Source organism: Vicia villosa, linkage group LG5, assembly GCF_029867415.1.
Source record: "Vicia villosa cultivar HV-30 ecotype Madison, WI linkage group LG5, Vvil1.0, whole genome shotgun sequence".
In the NCBI taxonomy this organism is placed as follows: domain Eukaryota; kingdom Viridiplantae; phylum Streptophyta; class Magnoliopsida; order Fabales; family Fabaceae; genus Vicia; species Vicia villosa.
Window position 1 is genome coordinate 173,472,687 of NC_081184.1, and position 18,734 is coordinate 173,491,420.

The following is an 18,734-nucleotide window of genomic DNA, read 5'->3' on the forward strand; positions in this document are numbered from 1 at the left end:
TTGCTAACTTGCTTGTAATAGAAAGAGTATTAAGAAGAAATTAAATAAAAACAAGATACTTTAATCAAATTTGAGAGTATATTAGTTATCTACATTTATGTTTTTCTTCATTGAATCTTGAGTATAAAACGAGGAAGAAGAGTGTCTTGGTGAATTATTCCTAATAATCTATATTAGTAACTTTAATTGATTTTTTACTAATAAATCTCTTAAACTTGTACTATTATTCATCCAATAACTTGGATCATATATTTTTAGTGTGGCTTCTACACTATCAAACTCTTCTATTAGTAAATCACTATTTTTATCATTTTCTAATTTATCAACTTCATATATCACATTAGCCTTTACTACTAATAAATATATATTTTTATTCTCAATTTTGTCTATATCTATATTGTTAGTTTGTTCATTCGATAATAATTCATTTAAATTTACAATTTTTTTATTACGTTTGATTAATTTAGTTAAGATTTTGTTATGTGATTCAATCTAGATTTTAACTCTTTTTTGGAGAAAGAGATATATATTAATCCAAAAAAACAGTTCAAATACAAACCGATCTGCATATTCAGGTTTCCAACAGACTAGTAGGAACACTAGGGCACTAGTCTACTCATCCTTATTTTCTATTACAAAAGTTTAGCAGCTTTCTATCTAGTTCCATGCGTGTTTTCAATATGTCTAAGATATTCATGCTACATAGTTTCTCTTTGGCTCCTCCTTGGAATATAATGTGGTTCCTGATATTCCAGATATGGTACATATTTTTCAGCAATCATGATTTTCAAGGTCCTCTGTTTGCAGTTCTTACCTTTACTTCTATTACTAATCCAAGCCAGTTAATTTTGCCAGTTTCTTGGGGTATGATTCTCGCCTAGCTAATTTAGCATTTGGCTCTAGACTATCCTAGTCACACCATACTCAAAAAAGAGATGTTCACAACTCTCTTGCATACCAAAATACACACAAGCACCATTAGTATGGATTCCAAACTTTACCAAACGGTCTTTAGTACTTAATCTGTTCTGGCATGTCAGCCACAGGGTCAATATCGCCCTAGGTCTTGTCAGGTTCCCCCTCCTCAGTCCACTCCAGCATACCTTGTCCTTTTCCCCTCTCAGCATTTGGTATATCAGTCGGGTAACATACCTTCCTATTGCTTTAAAAATCAAAGGTCTCCCAGACAGTAGAATTCTCTAGAGTAGTCCTATGCTTAAAAATGACTTTCTGTATCCACGAGCATTTTGCTTCAGTTTGGTAACTACTAAAGTCCCTATTTTTCTTATAGTGGTGATTCACCCACTGAATCCACAACTTGTCCTTCTTTTCCCCAATGTTCCATAGCATTTTTCCTAATGTGGCTTGATTTCACTTAGTTAGAACTACCATGTTTCGTCTTCCAGCCTCAATCGGATCACATACATGATCCCAAGCTATGGGGGCCTTTTTACTCGGACCGTCCTTCCCTGTCCATAGAAACTTCCTACATAGGAAATTTCAACTATTTTCTTTTCTCTTAATTTCGAACTTTTTAATTCATATTTTCGAATTGAGATTACTCTAAAATAAAATAATAAACATTTCACAATATACAACATGTACAAAATCAATTAACTTTAAAAAAATAACTATTGAATAAATAAAAATATTATAAACTAAAGCTAAATGAAAAATTGTAAGATAAATAAAATCTAATTTTTCTTTTCTATTGGGGCCTTTTTTTATACTTTTTCATCACAACATTTTTTGTAATGTATTATTTATTATTTCTATTTTCAAGATTAAAAATAGTAAAAAAAAAAATGAAAATGAAATGGAAAACACAACCTCTAACGATCGGAACAACACAAATTGAGACAAGTCTTATATCAATAAAAATATTATATAAGAAAAGAAGCGGGAAGTCGTTAAGTAAAACATGTAAAAAGTAATAAATAAATGGGCGCACCATTTTTTTGCTTTTTTTCTTTATAGTGAAATGTTGATTGAGTCTGTCGGAGAAATATAAATATGCGCAGAAATATGTTATTAGTCTAATACAGATGAACGTACATTTATATTTAATTATTGACACTTTATCTGAAAAGTTAAAAAGGTAATTGTTACAACATTAATATTATCGAGTATAACATGATTATTCTTAGAGTCTATAAAAAAAATGCATTGTGCGCCCTTAAGTCAAGTCGATTTGAAAATTATTCTCCCATGACATTTCCTTGTTGCACACTCTTAAGCAAGTTAGAAGGCAATTAACATATACCCTACATATGAACATGTAAGGCCTCCCAATGGCATAACTTGCTTCTATACCCTTTAAGCTAGATTTCATTATGATCACAAAGCAAACCATCAAAACCTATCATATAATATAGTGTGTCTTCTTATAAGTTTTGTTATTGTTAAACTTGACCCTCTCACATGAAAGAGACTTCCATACCACATGTAAATTCATTTTCGACTTTGAGATGCTTTCTGAAAACGATATATTTTTTTTATATCAAGCAAACTAAAAAATATAATAAACAAAATCAATTGGTGTAACAAAACCTTTTTTAAAATACGTATTGATTACGCATTTTCTATAAAAACCAACACATTATCATCAAGATAGAATCCCAAGGCACGTCCAGATTTCATTCCCTTTTATTCACGAGATTGTTGATCACACAAGCCTTACTATCCTGCGAATAAAAGTGGAGACCACGTCACCCTTAATCTATCATACGCAACTAAATCTACGTTACATATAAACCATCACAATCTTAAAGTATGCACGCAAGATTCACGCGTCGTCTATTTCTTTCATGGTTAGTCAAACGTCTTTCATACACTACCAATTACGCAAACGCCTAAATCAGTCAAAGTTGAATGTCCCTGTCATCTATCAAAAAGTTAAACAAAATCAATTTAACTTTATAACTTTTTTTTCAATTGAAAATAAACTTTCTCAAAGTATGTATGCGCGCAAGATTCACGCGTCGACTATTTCTTCTCTGGTTAATCAAACGTCTTTCATAAACTACCATACCTGCAAACGCTTAAATCAGTCAAAGTTGAATGCCACCGTCATCTATCAAAAAGTTAAACAAAATCAATTTAACTTTATCACTTTTTTTTCAATTGAAAATAAACTTTCTCAAAGTATGCACGCAAGATTCACGCGTCGACTATTTCTTCTCTAGTTAATCAAACGTATTTCATAAACTACCAGACCTGCAAACGCCTAAATCAATCAAAGTTGAATGCCACCGTCATCTATCGAAAAGTTAAACAAAATCAATTTAACTTTATAACTTTCTTTCCTTCAAAATATCATTGAAAATAAACTTTCTCATAACCATATAATAATAAAATCATATAGTCATCACTTAGTAGTTGCAAGTTTCAACTTTCAACCATGCTTGAGCTAGTTGGTAATGGTAGAAACTAAGACTTGAAATAAAAATTGCAGGTAACTCACTCACTCACTCCAAAATTACCACCTTTTTTATTAAAAATTACTTCACTTCAAATTAAAATCAAAGAAAAAAAAATAATAATTTTCACTTCAATTTCAATATGAATATCAATTTCAATTTTTCTTCTCAATTTCAATGAAATTGAATTCCTTGAATTTGATCAGATCTGATTATTCTTCCAAAATTTTCCAAATTGAGTCGCTTTCCACGTCAGTCGTTATCCCCTCCAAAAGAAAATTTTGAACTTGCTTCGGATTTTAGTTCTTCTATAAAGATTACAACTACGAACCTAAAATGTTTCGTTTGGAGCAGAAAAAGTTTCGAAAACGCTTTTGATTTCTTCAAGTTTCATACTTTTCAACATTCAACTCTTGCCCATCTTCCCGGTTGCTGTTATGGCCGACGCTTTATCGGCTGTTCCGGCTGCCGTTCTTCGCAACCTTGCTGATAAGCTTTACGAGAAACGCAAAAATGCTGCTCTTGAGGTTTTTCCCTTTGCCCCTTTTCATTCAATTTTAAGGGTTTATGATTATGATTATGATTATGATTGTGATTATGGGTTTTGTGTGTGTAGATTGAGAATATAGTGAAGCATTTAGCTAGTAATGGAGATCATGATAAAATTGTGGCTCTCATCAGTTTGTTGACTACAGAATTTACTTATTCACCTCAATCTAATCATCGAAAGGTATTGTTTTTAATTTTTGAATAAATGTTGATTTTTTGTTGAATTTGGATTGAATGCATTTTGATCATGTTATATGGTTGTTGATTTTTATTTTTTTGGATTGAATTTTGGTTTGAATGAAGGGAGGATTGATTGGATTGGCTGCTGCAACTGTTGGGTTGACTTCTGAAGCTGCTCAGCATCTTGAGGTTAGGGTTTGCTCTATAGTCTTAAAATTTTGACCTAGTTTTTTGTTTTTGATTTTGTTTTATCATGAGGTTATGGCTTATGATTATGTGTCTTTTCACTTGAAAATTATGCTGAACTTGTTCTAGTAGTATCTCACATTGACACACTTAATTGATTTTGATGACAATTGTAGATTTATCTGTGCAATTTTCATATCCTTAGTAGCAATTTATTCATTTGGAATGGCTTATTGCAAGTGTGCATTGTTCTTAACTTTTGGAATGGCTTATTTTGACATGCTTAGACATATATATGCTTTTCGATATCTGTTTTACCTAGATCTGATCCTTGTACTCGACAGCAAATTGTGCCTCCTGTGCTGAATTCTTTCTCTGACCAAGATAGCAGAGTTCGTTATTATGCTTGTGAAGCACTATATAACATAGCTAAGGTGAGAATTCGATTGTGCGGATATATCGTCAGATTCCATCCGATCAACTTCTGATGTGTAATGACATATTTTTAATTTTTGTCAGGTTGTGAGAGGGGAATTTATTGTATTCTTCAACCAGATCTTTGATGCATTGTGCAAGCTTTCTGCAGACTCTGATGCAAATGTACAAAGTGCTGCTCACCTCTTAGATCGGCTTGTGAAGGTATAAGTTTTTCCTGGACTCCGTTAAAGCCTTTGTGTGGCTGCTGTACATGTGTGCAGATATCACGCATTACTAAGGATTGCTTTCGCGATAGTTTCAGTTATTGTTTTCTTTAGATCAACTGATGATTAAACATTTCTCTGTTGAATCAGGATATTGTGACTGAAAGTGATCAGTTCAGGTACACCATCCTCTCACTCACGTCTATATTATTTGTTTATCTGTATTTAGTGCTCTTAGTTTTCAAAAGAACCGTAGGTACAGAATCTCTTATGTGCAGCTTTTGAATAAAGCTTCAATAGTTGAGAAGCGTAAACACCACGAGGTGTGAAGCGATCTCGTACTAAATGAAACAACTTTCACTTTTAATTTCCCGAACGAGATAATGAATCAACTTATTCCTCTCTATTCCAATTTACTCTACCTCATTTCCTCCTTTTTTGTTTCTGATCTTTAGTATTGAAGAATTTATACCGCTGTTGAGGGAGCGCATGAATGTATTGAATCCATATGTCCGCCAGTTTTTGGTAGGATGGATTACTGTACTGGACAGTGTCCCAGATATTGATATGTTGGGTTTTCTTCCTGATTTTCTTGATGGTGAGTGCATATCCTTTTCATTTTCTATATTATATACAAAAAATTTCAACTGCCTAACTGTACATGAACTTCTCAGGATTGTTTAATATGTTAAGTGATTCGAGTCATGAAATACGTCAACAGGCTGATTCTGCTCTTTCAGAGTTTCTTCAAGAAATTAAGAACTCACCAGTAAGCTCCTTTCCCCTCTTTTTGATTGAGCTGTAAGATTTGTCTCTTTTCAGAGTCCATTTTATCTTTTTACCTTTCCCACTATCCCCTTTTTTGTCTGACTCGAGCAGTGCTACTCTTGAAGTCTGTAGATTATGGTCGAATGGCTGAAATACTGGTAGAGAGGGCAAGTTCTCCAGATGAGTTTACGAGGCTAACAGCTCTCACATGGGTAAGTATTACTGCAATTCTTTTACTTAACTGACAAGTATTTAATCAAACCAATTTATTTTTTCATATTAAAAGAAAAAATGTTACTGATTTGTTTCATTTGTATTTTATGTAACTTTATGTATGTGTTTTATTTTAACAGATAAATGAGTTTGTCAAACTTAGTGGAGATCAGCTTGTTCCGTATTATGCAGACATTCTTGGAGCCATTTTGCCTTGTATATCAGATAAAGAAGAGAAAATTAGAGTTGTAAGTTAATTTGAACTTCCCTTGTAGTTTCCCCCCTTGCCTCTTGCAATTTTACTTCCTTCCATGTAAATCAGAAATTTAAAGTTATCTCTGGTATATGTGTAAGGTTGCTCGTGAAACCAATGAAGAGCTACGTACCATGAAGGCTGATCCAGCTGAAGGATTTGATGTAGGAGAAATCCTCTCCATTGCCAGGAGGTATAGTTTTTATATCCTGTGAAAAAGACTAGGTTTTACTTTTGAGATGTTTGCAATTGAAATGTTATGGATTTGTAAATTGGCTTAACCATCTTAGTTTATGTATCCAAACTATTTTGTACTGATTATTCTGTCAAATGATTTCGGGTTGGTTTGGCTGATCAGGCAATTATCTAGTGAATGGGAGGCTACTCGAATTGAAGCTTTGCACTGGATATCAACCCTTTTAAATAACTACCGCCCTGAGGTGACTACATTTTTTTAATCCACCTTTTGTTTAGGCAATTTTTGAGTTCCACGTGCATCTGTGAGTTTTGCTAGTCTGGGCCGCAGAAATAATTTATGGTATTTCAATGCGGTCTAATAGTATACAGTTATCTACTAATATTTCATGTCATTCTTTTCCTTTTTGTGCAGAATTTTCTTCATTTATTACCGTCAATCTTTTTTTAAGTAATTATTATTTCTCTTTAATTGAGATGTCAAAGCTTTTTTGTATCCTCCCGTTAAGTCAGCTCAGTTGGTTGTTGTGATGGGACATCAGGTGCAGGGGCGCGGGTACGAACCTGCGACATCCCACTTATTCATCTTTAAAGGGTGAATTCCAGCCACTAGGCTACTTGACCAAAAAAGCTTTTTTGTATCTCCTCTATGTCGATGAGAGATTTTGGTGCGCATTCTTGTTGATGTTTCATGTCTTGAACAGGTTGTGCAATATTTGAATGACATATTTGACACCTTGCTCAAGGCACTTTCGGATCCATCTGATGAGGTAGTTTCGTAAATTGATACCATTTTTTAAATAGATTTGTTTCATCAAATCATTCATTTGTAAAAATCTTTATGCAATCATGCTTTTAATTGTATGGTTATCTTATCGTTTAAATAAGTGATATGTTTCTGATAGTGACTGCAATCATTCATTTGCAAGTGTCTTTCGATGTAGATATCTTATATATGCCCTTTGACTATTGATTGCTATATTGTTCACTCTAAGCAAATTTAAACTCACTTGAGTTGTCTGTAATAGGTTGTTCTTCTGGTTCTTGATGTTCATGCATGCATTGCAAAAGATCCTCAGCACTTTCGTCAGCTTGTTGTTTTTCTGATGCACAATTTCCGGATAGACAATTCACTTCTGGAGAAGTAAGCTCTTTTCCTAGGTCCAAGATTTTCTTTTATTATACATGGCGTTGCTAAAATATGTTTTTTGAACTCTATAATATTCTAGGCGTGGTGCTTTGATAATCCGTCGGCTTTGTGTGCTTTTGGATGCTGAGAGAGTCTACCGTGAACTTTCTACAATTCTAGAAGGAGAATCTGATTTGGATTTTGCATCAATTATGGTTCAGGTACACCCTGTTTTTTCTTTGTTAATTAAGGAACTGCTGAAAAGTTGATGACATGTGTGTAAAGTTGAGCGGACTACCAGACCGGCTATGCTGTTAAGCCGGGCGTGAATCGGCCAAACCCGGTGACCTGCCGATATTTGCAAACGGTCTGGTTCAATGCATGACTTTTTGTTTAGCATTATATGTTTAAAAAAAAAAAAGAGTTGCTAAGCAGGAGTCGAACGCGCGTATAGAAATAGCGAATGGTAATAACTAATAACATAGCACCACCACACCACATCATTGATTGTGATGTTTAATATGTTTTTAATTATTATATTTAAAAACCCAATGCTTTTTCTTTTTTATAAGAATGCTACATATGCTTTTAACTTATAATCTATTGTGAGTCAATGCTTCTAATTTGTTATATTTATGTTTAAAATACATATACTTTTAATACACTTATTTGCAAGGTTCTCAAGATCGTAAAACATTAGATCGTAACAAAAATCATACGATACTACTAAAATGAAAAATAATATTATATATTTGAAGTATTTTTACATGATATTTCGCTAGGCAAGGGTATTCGTGGAAAATGACCTTTTATGATATTTTTTAAACATGTATAATTGAGTTTTTATACTTTATTGCCATTTTCACAGGAATTTGTTAGACATTAGGGACATATTTGGTCCATTAATTGGTTTATCATAAGTCTAATTTAAAACAAATCGTACAACTTATATGTTTACTCTATAAACCCTAAATCATATACTTCATTTCAAAAGGCATGCATTCATCACCGCTGTACCGAAATTTTTGCGCCTCTGCATCTTGGTGGTGGCCGGAAAACGGCCAATCATGGCTGGAACAGGCCAAGATCCATCATAATGATTTTACGATTCTTTTCATTTAGCTACGACTGGTTTTTAAAACATTGTGTATAACTAACCTAGATGATGTCTCAGTCAAAAGTTGACTTACTATGTCCAAAATATTTGCACTCTTTTAAACACACACTTAGCCAATCTAATAATAGCAAAGTGATGTTCATCTAAATTTGATATTTTCCCTGCAGGCTTTGAATTTGATCTTACTGACATCATCAGAACTATCTGAGATTAGAGTTCTTTTGAAGCAAACACTGGTGAATCCTGCTGGAAGGGATTTATATGTTTCTTTGTATGCCTCATGGTGTCACTCTCCAACGGCGATTATAAGTCTTTGCTTCTTAGCTCAGGTATGCATCTATAACTTGGTTTTGATTCCAACAACAATAGCCATGTCTTTTCTCACTTGGTGAGGATTGGCTTGGTTTTGACTATTAGTTTGAATTTAAAGCAGTCTTTCAAATGTGCTTGAACTGACAAACTCGCAAATGTGCTTTTTGATCAATGTGTATTTGTGTAATAGTGCTTAACTTTATTTGGATTATCTTCCTTGACAGACTTACCAACATGCGAGTACTGTGATTCAATCTCTGTCAGAGGAGGATATTAATGTCAAATTCTTAGTACAGCTGGATAAGTTGATTCGTTTGCTGGAAACTCCAGTCTTTGCTTATCTTCGACTGCAGGTGATTAATTATAGTAATATGACACTGTATGAACTTTATTAACAGTAGCCGATTCCACTTAGTAGCAAAAATGCTTTAGCTGTTCTATATGCATATTCTGTTCATGAATAATTTTCTGGAAGCCATGCTTTTTTTTTTATTTCACCGTCTTGTGTACCTAAATGGTTATTTAATTTTGTAGCTTCTAGAACCTGGAAGATATACATGGTTATTCAAAGCACTGTATGGTCTTCTGATGTTGCTTCCTCAGGTACGCAAAACTTGATTATATATTTTGTTACTTTAACCCTCTTTACCGGCATACATCACTGCATTCATAATAAAGCTATTTATCATGTATTGTATTTCTACAAAATTAGTGCTTCAAATTCTTTTTTGAAAGTATCAACACTCAAAAATCTTGACGATAAACGTGGCTTGTTGTTTGTATTGACTCTTCGTTTTATATCAATTACGCAGCAAAGCGCTGCTTTCAAGATACTGAAAACTCGCTTGAAAGCTGTGCCAGCGTATTCTTTCAATGGTGACCAATTGAAGAAAACATCCTCTGGGGCCCCCTATCAATTCCTCCATCACATGTCTGGTGGATCTCACATCACCGAGGATGGTGACGTAGCCGTGGACAATGGGAACTCACACAATGGAATCAATTTTGCTACAAGGATAAAACAGTTTCAGGAAATGCAGCAACAGCATCGCGAGCATTTCAAAACACAAGCACAGATACGCAGAAAGGTCACACCAGTACCAAAGGTAACTACTGACTTCCTCATTCTGCATAAAATTTAAGATCTGTTTGTATCAACATATTTGAACTTATCTCCTAACAAGCCATGTTCATATATGCAGGAGGAGGAGGTACCGAAACAACAAGAAGAAACCAAGAGACCACCTCATTTGAGTGAGCTTAATGTTGTACCAAGATCATCCAGGAGATCTAGCGAGCTAGCTAGATAAAATGCTATTGAATCAGTCTCTATTATGCACTGATCCAATCCCAGTGGTTTTTGCATTTGAACTTTGAATGGAATAGGGTATATTTATTTGTAAAATTGAAAATCATAATAGCAGCTTGTTTTATTCTACTGCTACTACTTATCATCATCATCATCATAGAAGAAAGATGCGATGGTGAAAGATGGGTTTTGGCATTAAGATAAAGCTTGGGCTTTGCCGGGCTCGGCCGGGCTATTTTTTAGACCTTGTAAACTTTATAGATACTCACATGGTTCTGTTGTTTTTGCTGAAAACCATGTGGAACAAAGGGGAATACTTCATTTTAAAAAGAAAAAAAGTTGGTTATTAATAATAATACTTGTTTTTCATGTGGGGTTATGCATTTATATTTTACTATATGATAAAGAAATTAGATTCTTGCTTAGTTAGTACTCCAAACGAGTATTTAACAACCACTGATATATTATAAAATTACAATCATTGATATCTTGATCATTCTTATGGTGATAACTGTTAGAAGCTGTACTTTGTAGACCAAAACTTATTTGAACTATACTATACATATCGGGCGGTATATCGTGTGTGGCAAGACACGGTTGTGATCACTAGCTTACATAGCTTAGATCTTCTCAATGTCTGAATATATATCGTGTGTGGTAAGACACGATTGTGATTGCTAGCTTACAGAGCATAGATCTTCTCAATGTCTGAATTGTATTCGTCCAAATCTGAAATATTTGCAGAGTAAGACCACGAGAAAGATTTGCTTCCACTTGCTCGCTTGATGCGTCTTTGGGAATCGCTTTGAAAATACCAAAATGTTGCCGGAAAACAAAGTAGCACATGCTTGCTAGAGTCCCAACTAGAATTGGTGTCCCTACAGCTGTTATGGTAATGGCCATCCATTTTTTCTTTCCAACAACCTCGAAAGCTATAGCCAAAAACGCGCCACATGTGCAAGCACATGCAGCCCACATTAACTTGTTAACGACCGACACGATTTGTCTCTGAGCCCTAGTATCCCAAGCTACCAAAGTGATTTGAACAACGACAACAGCAAGAGAAATGAAAAGAGACGTCGAATTCAAGAGACAGAAAACTTGGAATCCAACATGATCGGCTATGTTAGATTTTCCTGTCTGTGGTCCTTTCATGATATATTGACCTGGCAAATTGAATATAGCCAAGAACGCTATCGAGGCGAAAAGGACAGCAACCACTGTGACAGAGTTAATGGTGTTTTGAACTGCTTCTCTATGAAGTTTCTTCAATTCCTTAGCTATACCAGAAACTCGTCGCCGAGTTTTTTCGTTCTGAATAAGCTGTGATTGCACCTCATGCTTTATATCACTTACAGTTCTTTTAAGTTCCATTGCTTCATCTAATTTACCAACATGTCTTGCATATTTAGCACCATATTCTGAAAGTGCTTCTTGGATTTCTAAAGCTGAAGATCCATATGGAAGTTTATCTGCCAAATCCAAAGCTGTTTCTTGTTGCTTATTGATGGCATTAACATCCACAGCTGAATAGCTTAACAAAAGGCTCACTATCTGTCAAAACAACCATTCGTCAGTAAAAGGCAACAAAAACACAAATCGAGAGAATATCATTCAAGCGATTGATTGAGTTTAACCTGTGACCGGCCTTTCCTCGTAGCCATGTGAAGAGCTGTATTACCCTTCTTATCGCGCTCATTCAATATAGTCGGATCAGCTTGTAATATCTCTTCCACCACCGATGTACTCTGTCCTTTGACAGCCATATGCAGTGCAGTTTGACCTTTTTTATCTTTAATGCAAACAATTCCTGTATCGCGGGCAATAAGTGCTTTCACGATACGATCGACGCCGTACCTAACAGCATTGTGTAGCGCAGTTTTCCCATTTTTTCTAACTATAAACATGGAGCCGACATCAACATCCAAAATAGAATTCACCACATCCAAGTGGTCTTGAACTGCAGCAGAATATAAAGGGCTGGTGTTCGATGAGTCGCACAATTTACAAACCTCAGGCCAAGAACTCAAAATCTCCTTCACAATATCTGGAGAAAAATTACACATTAAAATCTTAATTGAAACACTTAATCATATATATCAATAAACCAATACAAATAATCAAAACTATAGCTAGCATAAGAACCATAGGTGATTACAAGCTTACAGTTAACAAATCAAATCAAAGCTATCTACCATGGATCAAAGATTCACTGCAGTTGGAAATTATAGCCGGTCATGATGTGTGGCCGTCCGATTAAAATCGGACAGTTCTGATTATAAATTGGCATTTCAATATGTGTAATCTCATGATTTTGCATACCGAATTCAAAAGATGTTCAAAGCAATGCAAGCTGAACAAAAGTTTCAAAAGAAACTTACAAACTTCAATTTTATAGTATATGTATAATCGACACCTCTGAAAAAGCTGTGTCTGGGTCCGTGTCCGAAACCGCCTCTTCTGATTATGATTATGTTTAATTTATTCATTTGATCAAACTATTACCGATATAGATGTGTCGTGTTTCTAGTGTCAGGGCTTGATAGCTATCAACTCATACAAACATACACTGAGTGAATATTCACAAAACCAAATTGATCCAATAATAGCAATATCCATCACAGGTTCAAAATTTGAGTAAACACAAAACCAACACAAATCAAAAAAAGAAAGAAAATATGTGAAAATACCCAAATGGCCACGCTTAGCAGCAACATGAAAAGCATTCATATCAGACTTGGAACGAATCTTGAGAATCTCAAAATCACACAAATTCAGCAAAAAGCTGAAAACTTGCTTCAAATTACGTTCTGCAGCGATGTAAAGTGGTGTTTCACCATGATCATTTTGAAGAGCCATAACATCATAAACCGACATAGGTGAAGATGATGATGATGACCCATTATTGCTATTATCATCTTCTTCCTTTCTGAGTTGCTCTAAGAGCTTCTTCAACCCATCAAGGTCACCAGATCCAACCATGGTGAAAATTGATTGATGGGTCATGAATCGCAGACCCTTCGACTCCATCACGAAGATAATAAAAATTTGATTTTTATTTGGTTTTGGGATTTGAGTTTCACTGTGTTGGGTTTGGTTTGAAGTTGAAGCTTTTCACTATCATAATCATGTATAGATAGAGAGTGAAATTAGTGTATGAAGCAATAAAGAAGAAGAAATTTTAGAGAGAGAGAGAGAGAGAGAGAGAGAGAGAGAGAGAGAATAAAATAAGATGATATATGGATGATAATGAATGGATCAAGTTGTGATTTTCAATTAAGTTAAATTATTTGTTTATAAATTCAATTCAATTATTGATTCATTGATTGAAAATTTATTGTATTATACAGTGAGGTCTTTTTTCTTGCACATAAAATCCAACTCAATTTGACTTTCATAATATCACAATAACCTAATATAGTCTTCAATATTATAATATTTAATTTGATTATTAGTTTTTTTAGTTAACTAAAGGAGCATTAATATTAGAATAGTATTGCATAATTGATTGCTTTTTATTTGTTTTACTTGTAGAAAAATATTTTTTTTGTGTGAAAATTTGTTTTTATATAATGGAATTTGAATTCAATTTGACTAATATAATTGTTATATAATAACTTTGTTTTGCATATTGCAATTTAATTTAAATCATGTAACAATTAATTATTTTTTATTTTTAAATTAAACTTTAGATTAAAATTTTGAATTGATTTGTTGATTTGAATTGTTTTGAAATCTTATTTTATTTTATTTTTTGTTTTAATTTAAACTCTCTGAAATGATTTATTTCTTAATGTTAAAAATTATAAATCAATTTTTGATTTTATATAATTTTGTTTAAGTTTTTTTTAATTTTTATTCAAATAAATTTATTTATTAATAACTCCAGATAAAGTCAATATTACAAAAGTTTGTTAGATTGGATGTTAACACCAAAATTCATTCTCGGACTCTTATGATTGTGTGTTTGAACTTCTTGAAGTTATGACCAATTCATCTACTAATAAAAATACAAATTTAGTAATTAAATGCTGAATAAACGGTTAATAGATATCCGGTGACCAAATATTATTTATGAAAGATTTAAGTATAGTTTCTTAAAATACTATGCATAAAATATTGATTTTTTAAATTTGGAAAAATAATTTGTATCAAGAAAAATATATATACTTAAAAATTGTACAATTTTTTTTAAAGATTGCTTTAGGTGTAACAACGCCGAAATTTATGAAAATTATAAGAAAGAGGTCAAGTTTTTGACTAATTATATAAATCTTTAGAAAATCAAGTGAAGTGTGTTGAATATAAAGAAAGCAAAATGTTTGTTTAAGAAAAAGATATAAAGATGTGGTGTTATATTTGTAAAAGTCCTAAGCCAGGGGCGATGACCCATAGACCTGCCCAGAATTAACCCTGACGCGTGAGTCAAGAAAGAAGGATCTCCACTCACTCCTGAAATATAGGTGGTCAATAACTTCCTTTGAGAAGAGGGGAGCGGTTGATGCCACTAAGGGCGACTCAAATCCTAAGTCCTAATGACCTTTATGAATACACCCCCTCTAAATGGGAGAAAGGACAAATCATAAGCAATACACATTTTCTACACGCTAAAGAGCGCATCGCTCACTACAGTTTGAATACACGACTGCATGTAACCATACGCTAAGCATCACCGATCACCATCAAAGCCTCTCACCTCACATGAGCAGATCTCTTAAACTACCTCAAACACCACCGTATAAGGCTTCTTACTATAATGGGCAAGCCCTAACCATCATATCATGTTATAAACGTAGTAAGGCCTCTGAGTCTCCCTGCCTTTGTAGGAAACATGCACACCTATACTTTTTTACCAGTACAGTGGCGCCCACCACAGGGCCCTGATAAAACTAACTTGGGTCATACCCTATTTCATCACCATCACCCTTCATGTTTTTACTCTTCACTCCTAAATTTAGCTACCTTCGAATATGGTTAATAGGAAAGCTTCATCACTTACGCCAGAAGACACCAGCGGTAGCGATGATGCTGATGCCCTAACAGAGATGCGTGCCACCATGGACGAATTACGCCACCATAACCAAACCTTTGAAGACAATGTCTACAACATTAGACAATGCCAACAAGAATCCAACCCTACAGAGGAAATGGAATTATTTAGCCCCCAACCACTCTCATACGACATATGGGGAGGGCCTGTCCAAGAGGATTTCAAACCTCCCTCCCTGACCAAGTTTCATGGGCGCAGAGATCCCTACGAACATGTTGCCTCTATCAATATACAGATGGCCTTCATAGGTGAACCTGACTCCCTAAAATGCAAGTGGCTAACCGACACTTTCAAGGATGCCACCTTCAAATGGTATACGGGTTTACCCCGTACTTCTATCAACAATTACCAAGAACTATTAAAGAAACACCACATCTGTCTGCCATCAGCCGCCACAAGAAGATGTCCATTACCAATTTATTTAATATAGGCCAGTGTCCATCAAAGTCGCTGAGGAACTATCTCGCCTGCTTCAATGAGGCCACCATCAGGGTCATTCCACCAAATCAATAAATGTTTGTGCAGGCGTTCCAAAATTAACTTAAGGTGGGACATTTCAACGAGTCCTTCTCCAAAACGTCAGCATTGTTGTTGGAGAGGTGAATGCTACATAAAAGGTGAGGAACTCAACACCGAAAAGAAGGCACGTGGTGTCAAGGAACGTGTTCCCAACACTGAGAGGTCACACCACCAAAGGAAGAGCAACTACACCTCACCCATAAAGGATAAATCAGTGTTAAAAAGGGTAGCAACTTCACACCTTAGAAGACCGGGAGATTAAAGGAGTTCTCATTTACCAAGGGAGCTCTGGAGACATATTGTACTCAGAGGGATTTGATATACTTCGCCTCGACCCAGAAGACCTAAAGCACTTCAAAGGATAAATGATTGGATTCTCATGAGAACAGGTACATGTAAAAGGATATATCGCATTGAAAATCACCTTTCAAGAACAAGATTAAGCTAAGGAAGTAAAGGTTAAGTATTTGATTAACGAAGCCCACTCTTTATATAATATGATTATATGGCGACCAACCTTTAACCACTGAGCGCCACCTTGTTTATTTTATATTTGTGCACGAAGTACTCGGTCCCCAATGGGAGAGTAGGGGTTAGCCAAGGAGATCAGGAGATCGACAGAAAATGTTACGCAAAAAGCGCCAGGTTGAAAAGGATATACACTCAAGGCGTAAAAGACAGAAAGATAAGCTCAGGACTAAAGCCACCGGAGGAATTTCAAAAAGGCGACGACACCTTCTCCCTAACATCTAAGGAGACTGAAGGTTAAAGATTCAAGAGATATATCCTTTTAAGGTGCCAACATAATTGCCATTTTTTCTTTAATATTTGACTATTTATCTTTATGGGACAATATGCTACCTCTGTCAATTAAAGAACAAGTTACTTTATAGGGTGCACTAGTTTCCCCTTTTGCGCTCTTACAAAGGGCTAATATTAATAAAGAGGCACTTTACTTTTTATTATGTTAAAGTTTGTATGTTTGGCTATCCATTTCTTTGTAGAAAACTTGAGAATTCAAGAGAAGGTTGCCCGTAGAGGTGATCAGTATCCACCCATGGAGGTGATCAATTGTTGAATCCTTAAGTGGGATCCTTACCGCCCAGTGAGGTGATCAATTGATGGATCCCTGCCACCTAATGAAACGATCAATTGTTGGATCCTTAAGTGAGATCCTTTCCGCCCAATCAATTGATGAATCCTTGCCCAATAAAGAGATAAATTACTAGATCTTTAAGTAAGATCCTTTCCGTCTAATGAGGCGATGAATTATTGGATCCTTAAGTGGGATCCTTGCTGCTCATTGAGGCGATCAATTGATGGATCTTTAAATCGGATCTTTGTCGCCCATATAAGGTGATCAATTGTTGGATCCTTTAGTGGGATCCTTGCTACCCAAGAAGGCGGTCAATCGCTGGATCTTATTTCTGAGAATCAAACTTCCATTTTTTAATTCTTGGATAACTTATTTCTGAGAATCACTTTTGAATCCTTAAAGCGAAAGTTTCGTATTTAATATTCTAAATAATAGATTTTTATAAAAACTTTTATAGTTAATGTATTAGTACTCCTTTTTTTTCATTCATTTTAAAGATTTTAAACAATGTTTTCGGTTAGCATCATCCAAATCTAATATCACCTCTGTTTTTTTATTATAATTCGTTTCAATATTTTCGAAAGTATTAAGAATTTTAATCATTGTTGTATAAAAAGATTACTAATTTTTTTTTATAAAATTATCGAGTACGAGAAAGATAAATAAAAAAATTGATAAAAAAATAATAAATACTTAAAGATGTATTAAAAAATAAATTATTGATATTATAAAATAATTTATAATTTATGGATATTGCAAAACGATTTATAATTAATATAATTTTTTTAAAACAACTTATAATATAAAAAAAAAAGGATGGAATAACAATTAGACTTTGTTTTGATGCAAAGAGAAAGAAGAAAGAAAGATAAAAGAATGTTGAAAGAGTAAAAGTAGAAAGTGAATGAAAAATAAGATCATTTTTAAGTTGTTTGATACGAGTAAAAAGGAGTGGAAAGAAAAAAGACATTCATTTTAAAATTACTTAAACACCCAAGCATGAAGCATGAGATATTAAGGTTTTTTTTTTTTCATTTTTCACTTTATCACTATTTCATTCAACTTTCTCTCCATTTTTTGTGAATTTCTTTTGTAAATGGATCCCAATAAAAATATTCTTCCCTTTCTCTATTCTGTGCAAACCAATCAATAGAAAAATCTTAAAATTTGAGCTTTCTTTCATTAAATGTTCTTTCCATCCTCTTTCACTCCAACAAAACATACCATTAGCAAAGGGATTCATCCTTCGTGAATCAGAGGACAAATCATCCTTCAATATCGATGACAAATATATCACCGATTTTCTTGGACCAAAAAAACTGCCCTGTCTGATGTCAGAAAGCATCAAAAGTTGCGGAATTTTATCACATACATATCACCGATTTTCTAGTCAATCATTTCTAACTTTTGAAGTTGAGAGAGCCTTTTCAACACACATTGAAATAGTGTAGAAAAAATTGTAATTAGATTTAAGAATTTTATTTCCATTGGCTAGTTGATCTCTTTATTCTATAATCAAGCAAATAGATGCCCACAAATAAATTTTGGTTACTTTTCCTTCAAAATAATTCCCTTCAACAGCCAAAAAACTTTCAACGTTTTTATTAAATTAGTGAAAGTTGGTATATTACTATTGCCAAAGGTCTTTCTTCCTTCAATGGAATTCTGCAAAAAGAAGACAATAAAGATCTACTACTAAACTTTCTAAAAGATGAATCTGCGAAAAGTTTCACTTTAGATCTGCACAGATATTTTTTTTGCAAAGAAAAAGGTCCTTTAAAATAAAGAGTTGCATCTC

General features: G+C 34.0%; 1 protein-coding gene and 1 pseudogene across 1 annotated transcript; one reads left to right on the forward strand and one right to left on the reverse strand.

Annotated features, from left to right (window-relative positions):
- The first annotated feature begins 3,549 nt into the window (after positions 1–3,549).
- Positions 3,550–10,640, forward strand: LOC131604033 (protein VAC14 homolog). The gene is made up of 20 exons (XM_058876523.1): positions 3,550–3,946; positions 4,036–4,149; positions 4,272–4,337; positions 4,679–4,768; positions 4,854–4,973; positions 5,126–5,154; positions 5,431–5,573; positions 5,650–5,744; positions 5,869–5,955; positions 6,097–6,204; positions 6,311–6,402; positions 6,568–6,649; positions 7,109–7,174; positions 7,433–7,548; positions 7,634–7,754; positions 8,818–8,979; positions 9,187–9,315; positions 9,497–9,565; positions 9,775–10,068; positions 10,165–10,640. The coding sequence occupies exons 1-20, from the start codon at positions 3,857–3,859 to the stop codon at positions 10,270–10,272; spliced, it is 2,181 nt and encodes a 726-aa protein (XP_058732506.1). The 5' UTR covers positions 3,550–3,856; the 3' UTR covers positions 10,273–10,640.
- A 74-nt stretch (positions 10,641–10,714) lies between these two features.
- Positions 10,715–13,503, reverse strand: LOC131604034 (ankyrin repeat-containing protein At2g01680-like; annotated as a pseudogene).
- Between the last annotated feature and the right edge of the window lie 5,231 nt (positions 13,504–18,734).